This window comes from Benincasa hispida, chromosome 1, assembly GCF_009727055.1.
Source record: "Benincasa hispida cultivar B227 chromosome 1, ASM972705v1, whole genome shotgun sequence".
NCBI lineage: Eukaryota > Viridiplantae > Streptophyta > Magnoliopsida > Cucurbitales > Cucurbitaceae > Benincasa > Benincasa hispida.
This window is the reverse complement of record NC_052349.1, coordinates 76,696,204-76,704,826: the sequence shown is the minus strand read 5'-3', so window position 1 is coordinate 76,704,826 and position 8,623 is coordinate 76,696,204. Positions and strand designations below refer to the sequence as shown.

Sequence of the window (8,623 nt, the reverse complement as noted above, 5' to 3'; positions counted from 1 at the left end):
AGAGATCAAGTAAGTGTTTTGACATACGACAGGTACGTGACCAATGTCTAGTTATTCCGCATTGGAAGCATTTATTTTCAACACTTTTTGAACTCTTAACTTGTGGAGCTTTTCCTTTGTGATCATCATTTTGTGTGGTTCTTTTGAAATTTGAATGATTAGAGCGACCACCATGAAAATAATAATTATTTCTTCCTTTGCCACAATCACGACCTTGACCACGACCACGACCTCAACCACGATTATTATTAAAATTCAACATATTCACTTCAGGGAATGGTGTCATCCCAGTTGGTCGAGATTCATGATTTTTCATTAATAATTCGTTATTTTGTTTGGTCATGAGAAGACATGAAATTAGTTCAAAATATTGTTTAAAGCATTTCTCTCAATATTACTGCTGTAGGAGCATATTCGAGATATGAAATGTAGAAAATGTCTTCTCTAATATATCAGCATTAGTAATTTTCTCTTTGTATAACAATAATTTCGAACTGATTTTAAATAATGTAGAGTTGTAATCACTTACTGATTTAAAATCTTGTAGCCTCAAGTGCATTCACTCATAATGAGCTTTAGGAAGAATAATTGTTTTTTTATGAACATACATTTATTTCAAATTTTTTCACAAGATACGGGGATCTTTTATGGTAAGATACTTCATTTTCAATCCTTCGTGGAGATGATGACGAAGGAAAATCATAGTTTTTGCTAAGATTCATAGCTTCCAGATGGATTTCAGTATCAAGTACTCATGACAAATAATTACTGTCATTAATATCAAGGGTGACAAATTCTAATTTTGTGAGATTTGTCATGACAATACTATCATAAAATATTGTATTTATATTAGAAATTTAATAGCTATTAAATATGCAAAATAACATTAAATTTATTAATTATAACGAAGAGGGAAAAAAAACATACCTTTAGGACCCACCTTCAGCGAGAACGACAGGAGCTCGTGCTGATAACGTGTTGTAAATTTGACAAGCACAACAATGCACAACGAGAATACAAATATAGAAAAAATATAATATAATAATAAAATAAATATAATATATAAAGATATAAAATAAATAAATGACAAAAAGTAAATAAAATAACAAACAATGTATTTCCCCATTATCTCTAATCTTTTTGGGTTGATCACGAATAACAAAAACTAAATGAAATAACAAACAATGTATTTTCCCACCCCCTCTAATATTTTTGGGTTGATCACGAATATGTGTATTTGGTTGAGATTCATGGACAACATATAGGCAATAGATAAATAACACATTAGACACATCTAATTTAAAATATTTATAATTGAATAAAGATTCTTCTAATTTCATGAATAACATTGATTCCAAGGGTTAACAGTCTCAACTGAAAGTGCAAGAAGCAAACCTAAGAAGAAACGTTTGGGGAAATTCTCGATCGAAGCAGTGAGAAAATCGCAGGTTGAATTGAAAACTGAAGCAAATTCCCTCAGATAGTGCACTGGTAGTTGTTTGGTAGCTCGGCCACCCACTTTTGATCGAAAATGGCCTCCAATGGTGCAATACCGGTGGGTATCTCTTCGTTTTTTCGGTGTATGATTTGACGGTGGGGATGTTTGTTGCCTCAACATGTTTTGGATTTATGATTCTTGTTGGTGCAGAGAGCGGAAGATGCCGGGAACAGTTTGGAGAAGATCAAGCGGCAGCTGGCCTCTGGTTCTGGTCGGAATTTGTTGCAGGGTCCCCTTCTCAAGCGATCTGAAACAGTACGATCGTTAATTAAAGCATTGCAGCTCTTTCTTTCTCGCCTTTTGTTTTGAATTGATGATTACTACTTAATTGCGCTGGCTTTAGCTCTTCCATTTGAATCTTTCTCGTCGAATTTTAGGTGATTAAATTGGGGGTTTTCTCGTGGGCTTTGTCTGGCGAAGTGGGATAGTTTTTGGTTTTCTATTGATTTAGGAAAAATTTTAGTATTATTCTTTTCATTTGTCTTCCCTCCCCCATTCCCTCATTTTGTGACCTGAGCGGCCCCGATAGCTGAATTTCGCTTGTCATGATCAAGATAAGGAAACTTCCGCTGATGATTCGTTTGGCATTGGTTTTCCATTTGTAACAGGATTTTCAAATTTTCGTTGATAACTCGTTTAATTGGAGAAATTAGACTGCTTTTAGTGATATTTGAAGACTTAATTAAATCACTCAAAAGTTCACAGTTCTCATTAAGATAAGAGGAAGTTGGCCTTTGGGATTTCAAGGACATGAGAAATGTGAGAAACGGCCAGGGTCATGATCTAGCTGTCTGCATGTTTGGAGCTGTTTGGGAGGCTAGAATGTGATCAGGATTACTGCGAATAAGAGAGTAGGGTTGGAATGAGCCAGGAATCGAGATGGGAACAAAAATGAGATCGTAAAGCATGAAAACGGTGGGAAAGAGGGTTGGGTTGAAAACTGTGAGAATGGAATGAGTTTGTGTATTATAATTCAGGCCTAAAACGCCCAATCCAAACATGGATTTTGGATTATATTATATTACAAACCCATTCCATTACGGGCTCCCAAACAGCCCCTTTGTGATTATGAATATGGCCGTTGATGTGATAGTAGTCTCAGACAGTTTTATGGGCAGAAATGCTCAATTGTGGTCACATATATAGATCAGTCTTCTATTTTCTGCATCTTTTTATTCTTGGACTGCATTATGATGGCAATGAGCCCTCATCGTAGCAAATCTGATATTCTCTATTATAATTTTTGCAGTTGAGGAAATGGAACGAGCGATGGGTAATTTTGGACCCAACAACAGGGAAAATGGAATACAAGTAACCATACGTCTAATATTTACAACCTTTCTCTCTTCTCTTGCTTGGTTCAGTGTATTATTTGACATGGAAATATCTCATTTTTCCCTCTCTTGCAACTTATGCCATAGAATTAGGAGAAATGAGGCAACTATCAAAGGAACTATTATATTTGATGCAAATAGCAATATTACAGTTTCTCCCGTGAATTTCCAGTAAGTTTGATTCTTACAGCTTATTGGTTGACTCATTATCGCTTTGATAGTTACTAATTTATATTTTCTCTTCAATTTTTCTTTTGTTTTAGTGGGCTACCAAAGTACGATGGTTGCTGTATCTGTATCCACATTATTTTTCCTACTTTATTTTGTATCAATTTGGGAAAAATATTTACTTGGATATTATTCTGAAAAACTGATTTACTACAATTTCAAATGTCTTAACTGTACCTTCAGATATTGGCACACCCCAGAAGCAAGATTACTTCCTCTGTGCAGAGACTCCTGGTGCAGCTAGAGCTTGGGTGTCTACTTTGCAGTAAGTCATTCAAACATACCTCATATCGGTGATATTATTTGTGCAACATCTTCATGAACCCACATAAGGCACAATTATTTCCATACCTTTTCATGCTCAGTAATATTATGACTAACGTTCATACATAAAATGGCAGTTTCTGAACCTCCATTGGAGTGTATGCTCTGAGATTTTATGGAGAAGAAAATTATAGAACAAGAGGATAAGATATCTGCTGTCCTCTATAAAGAAACTGAAAACTACCTGATCAACATTGATTAATGCATATTTGTAGATTTGCAAACTGATTATCATCTGGAAATGGTTGCAATCTTGAATTTCGTAAAAATCAATTTCCTTTTCTAGATTAGAATTACATTTAATAAGTTAGCTGTTATCCTCTATTATTTTTTTGGGACAAGAATATATCCTCTTTAAAGATTCTAAAAACTACAATACCAATCATCACTTATTTATGCATATTTGTAGAATTCCATACTCATTGATGTCTAACCTGGAAATTGTTTCAATCTAGAATTTTATGAAAATCAATCTCCTTTTCTAAATTAAAACAATTTTGGAACAAAAATTATCTGCTCTTTAAAAAATCTACAAACTATAATACCAATAATCATTTGTTTGTGCATATTTATTGAATTGCAAACTATTTGATGTACACGTAACCTGGAAATGGTTGCAATCTTGAGTTTTGTAAAAATCAATTTTCTTTGATAAGAAAACAATAAATCTCCCAGTCCCGGCCACTAAGGAGCTCTGAAAATTTCACCCTAATCAGCAGAAGTAGAAGGTTTATGACTACAAAAGTTACTGGAAAGAAACATCATCTAGAAGAAAGAGACCCCTTAAAATCTCAAAAGTTAGAAAATCTTCAAGAACTGCTGTGAAGATTCTTCTCTCTCTTTCCACCTAAACCTCTCATAAAAGAGTTTTAATAGTTTCCCTCCCGCAATTCTTCAGCATTCCTCCAAAGAACTTTAGGCTTTGAATAAATTACTGAATAATAGCTGTAAAATAGTCTGGTTTCAGTTTTTATGAGAACACCATTTCAACTCGGAGATTTCATTGATAGGAATGATATTAGAATAGAATTAGGAATATGATAAGGGTTCAGATGTATATTGGTAATTAGTTATGGAAGTTTGTGGGTAAATATGAAGATAGGCAATTGTTTCATGACTTCAGGCATGAGTGACATGTCAAGAGAGTTATATATTGTAATTATGTTATCAGGAAATAATAGGACTTTTAGGGAGATGGAGTGAGAAAGTGAGGAGGTCTAGGAGAGGGCAAAGTTTAATGCCTCTTTGTGGGTGTCGGTTAATATGCTCTTTTCTAATTATAATCTTGGTTTGATTTTGTTGAATTTTAGACCCTTTTTGTAGTTAGTATTGGGCTCCCTGCCGCTTTTTTTTTTTCCTTTTTCTAGAACCCTTTTTCTATATGCTTTGTATTTCTTTCACTTTTTTCGATGAAAGCTTGATTTCGTATATAATAAAAATTTGTAATTTTATTACCTTTTATTCTCAATATAATTGGTATCAATAATTTTCTTAACGTTGTTTGAGGACTCCCCAGGGTGGGCTTGTTTTCTTTGACATATAATGATTCACCTTATTTAAGGAAACATATTAATAATTTTCCTCAATTTTCCTTAGATTCATAGTATGAGCTGATACAAAATATCTTAATATTATTGTTTTGACCTTCTCCAATCAGTGCAACCCAGTTGGTTCTTAAAGCCCATAAAGAGGCTGTAAATTCCTTGAGTGGCAGTGGCTCTGCAAAATTGGGAACAGTGGCCACAGTAGTTGCTGCTGCCAATTCAACTGCCCAGGAAAGTTCTAAAGAAATTGAAAGAGCGATGCAGATTACTTTAAGAAATACTCTGGGAATTATTACAAATAAAACCCCTGATGGCCCAATGGATGATTTAGCGATTATGAAGGTAAATCATCTTGTATATTTGAAATACATGTCTAATATTTTCTTCCATACTGAGGATGAGCTGCTTCTGCATGTTAGTTTAGCACATGGGTGTAAGGCTTCATTTGTATTTGGTTTATTATTCCAGCCTACGTGCAAATTAGAAAACACAAATAGTTGGAGTATGATTGATGCATTATGCTCTTCTGACACAATGACTTCAGATTCTCAAATGTTTTGTTGCACTTTTTAATGTTTTACCATTTTCCATTTGTTTGTCGGTGAATATGTGGTCCCATGCCAAATTGTGGAAGTTGATGGACCTTCGTGTACTTTAGGTTTTTATCCGTATAAATTTTGAAGTGTTGAGTTTATTACAACGTCTAAAATGTGCTAGAATCAACCCTTCCTATATTTATTTTTTAAAAATTATTTATTCTCTATTTTAGTGAATGATTTTTAAATTTGTTGATATCTTATATTGGTTGGTGGTTTTTTTAGATTTACGTATGATATAGGTGTTATCCGTTGTAATATAGGGGGCGTTTGGGGCAAGAAATTGGTTATTATAATCCTAGGTTATTATAGCTGGGTTGTAATGATTTGTGTTTGAGGTGTAGATTATTTTAGTTTGGATTATAATAGTATTTGTTTGAGGTGTAAACTATTTTAGTTTGAGAAGGAAATATTAAATACTGTAGCAAAGAATAAAAAAAATGACGAATGTAAAATAGTAAAAATTGTAGCAAATAGTAAATACTGTAGCAAATGAGGGCTTTAAAGTAGTGTTGACTGTAGCTAATTGGGGAATACAAAATAGTACTCACTGTAGCAAGAGGTGGTTGTTATAGTCTTAGGATAGTCCTTGCCCCAAACACACTCATATGGTTTATGATGATAATATCATTCAATTATTAGTCTGCAACTTGTGTCTTTTTGGTTTGGAGAACTAGAATAAATTCTTCTGTAATCACAGTCAATTTTTTATTATCAAGGCCTGGTAATAACCGACTGGAAGACCCTTCTTTTGTAGTTATTTGATGGGCAGTGTTCTTTTTATGGTCTGGTTTTAGTACATCTCTTTGTTTGTTATACACACACACACTCATATATGGGCAGAGATTTCATATACAATAGTCTGAATTAGATGTTAGGCTTTTGCAGACTGCATTTCTTTCTAGTATGGGTGTTTTCATGTCCACAATAAAAACTGTAGGCCTTGAACATTTTGAACCCTCATTTTGGATCATGTTGCTTGTGCAAGAATGCTACTCCTTGTATGAGGCTGGATTTGCTTGAGACGTGATAAACTATGGATGTATTATGCCATAGGCCCTTCTGGTATTTCATCCTGTTGTATATGGTTCCAAGTGTTCATCTCTATGTTTGTCCAGGAGACACTACGGGTCAAGGATGAGGAACTACAGAATTTGGCTCGTGATCTTCGTGCACGAGATTCAACAATAAATGATATAGCTGAAAAATTATCTGAGACTGCTGAAGCTGCTGAGGCTGCTGCTTCTGCAGCTCATATGATGGATAAACAAAGGAAAATCGTTTGTGCAGAAATTCAACGTATAAAAGAAGATTCTGAGAAGCAACTGGATGCATCCATCTTGAAGGTATTGCCTACTTTATTATATAACACTTACTTAGAACTCATGGAAGGACTTGTACCCCATCTGTCGTTATGGCTACCTTATACGTATTCTATTTATGGTTATATTATGTTCTGATTTTCACATCCACTTCCAGCTCAAAGAGTATGAAGCAAAATTAATTGATATGAGTAGAGAAAGAGATCAGTTGATAAAACAAAGAGATGCTGCTAATCAGGAAGCACATATGTGGCGATCTGAGCTTGCAAAAGCTAGAGAGCAGGCTGTGATTCTAGAAGGTGCTGTTGTGAGAGCAGAGGAAAAAGTCAGGGTTTCAGAGGCTGATGCTGAAGCAAAAATAAAGGATGCTAAACAGAAAGAGTTAGCTGCTTTGCAGGAGAAGCAGGAGCTTATGGCATATATAAATAGGTTACAAGCACAAATTCAGAGGTTTATCATCTTTTCCCTTTCTAAAGTTTCCAATCTGGATGCAGTTGTGTTACACTCTTATCCCTCTCCATAATTGTTTAGCTGATTAAGTTGCACGTGTCACTATTTTGCTATCTCTTAAAGCAACAACATCCTCTTTCATGGGAGCTATTACCCTATAGATCAATTTTGGCCTTTTTAAACAATAAATTTATTTAACTATTGTTTGTCTGGATATAATAGATCCAAAATTATTATCAATTATTTTAGTTTTGTACTTTGAAAAAATTATGCTTTGTTTATCGACAATATCTATTTTTGTTTTAAACAACCACATTCACATCTTAAAATGATATAATATTATTTTTCAAAATTTTGTTTTGTTTTAAAATTCGATTGACATTTCAAGCGTGTTCTCTAAAGTAGATAAAAAAACAAATTTATTAGCAGGCTAGAAAGGCCTTTAAATGGAGCTCTACTCTCTCTTGATTCCATATAGATCGATATTGTATCTATCAGTAGATTTGATAGGATTCGTGTGATGCTGACTTTTTGTGGCTACTAAAATTGAATGTGTTACTTCTGCCTACAGACAACATATACAAGTTTTTGAGGAGAAAATGGAGTCTTGTCCAGGTAATGATAGTTCTCTGCTAACAAAGCACGTTGACTCGTCAAATGATAATGTGGATAAAGCATGCTTGAGTGACTCTAGAGCAATACCAGTCTCTGGTGAGGTCAACCTACGACCAATTGGAGATGGGGAATGGAGTGATATTCAGACAACAGAAGCAAGAATCGCTGATGTTAGAGAAATTGCTGCAGAAACTGAAGGAAGCAGTTTAGATATTACTGTTGTTAGCCAACCCGTCAGCAGCCATCATGAGCAAGATGTGAGCTCTTCCAATCAGCCTTAAATTCAGCATCATACAGAACAAAAACGCATGTTAGATATAAGCATACAGTACACAGCACCTAGTTTAGAAAAATGCGAACTTTGTTTTTGCATTCTTTTATTTGGGAGTAATATTCAAATTATTTGACTGGCTGATCTGTTGTTGATGATGTGTGTACATTTCTTGACGTTAGATGCTAAAGTATTAACAGAACTGTGTTCTGTTGTGTGAGGCTGTGAGCCAATTCATGGATGATTTATACTTCTGTGTAGAGAGTCGGAAGATGTAAATCTAGAGAACAAAAACCATTGATGATGAGTGTTTCTTGTTGACATTCAGCTTTTTTCCTGCTCTGTTGTATTATAAAATTTCTTCCCCCCCAAGCACTCATAAGGATGGCTTCTGAACTTTTTACAGAACCAATGCCATTTCTTATGAACATTTTCTTGGTT

The 8,623-nt window shown here is 34.4% G+C and overlaps 1 protein-coding gene across 1 annotated transcript; it reads left to right on the top strand.

Moving 5' to 3' along the window:
- Positions 1 to 1,309: 1,309 nt before the first annotated feature.
- On the top strand, positions 1,310 to 8,509 carry LOC120091412 (switch-associated protein 70). The gene is made up of 10 exons (XM_039049435.1): positions 1,310 to 1,555; positions 1,649 to 1,753; positions 2,748 to 2,809; positions 2,920 to 3,003; positions 3,096 to 3,127; positions 3,244 to 3,325; positions 5,042 to 5,270; positions 6,643 to 6,870; positions 7,004 to 7,296; positions 7,868 to 8,509. Exons 1-10 carry the CDS (start codon positions 1,532 to 1,534, stop codon positions 8,190 to 8,192), a joined length of 1,464 nt encoding a protein of 487 aa, XP_038905363.1. The 5' UTR covers positions 1,310 to 1,531; the 3' UTR covers positions 8,193 to 8,509.
- The last annotated feature ends 114 nt before the right edge of the window (positions 8,510 to 8,623 follow it).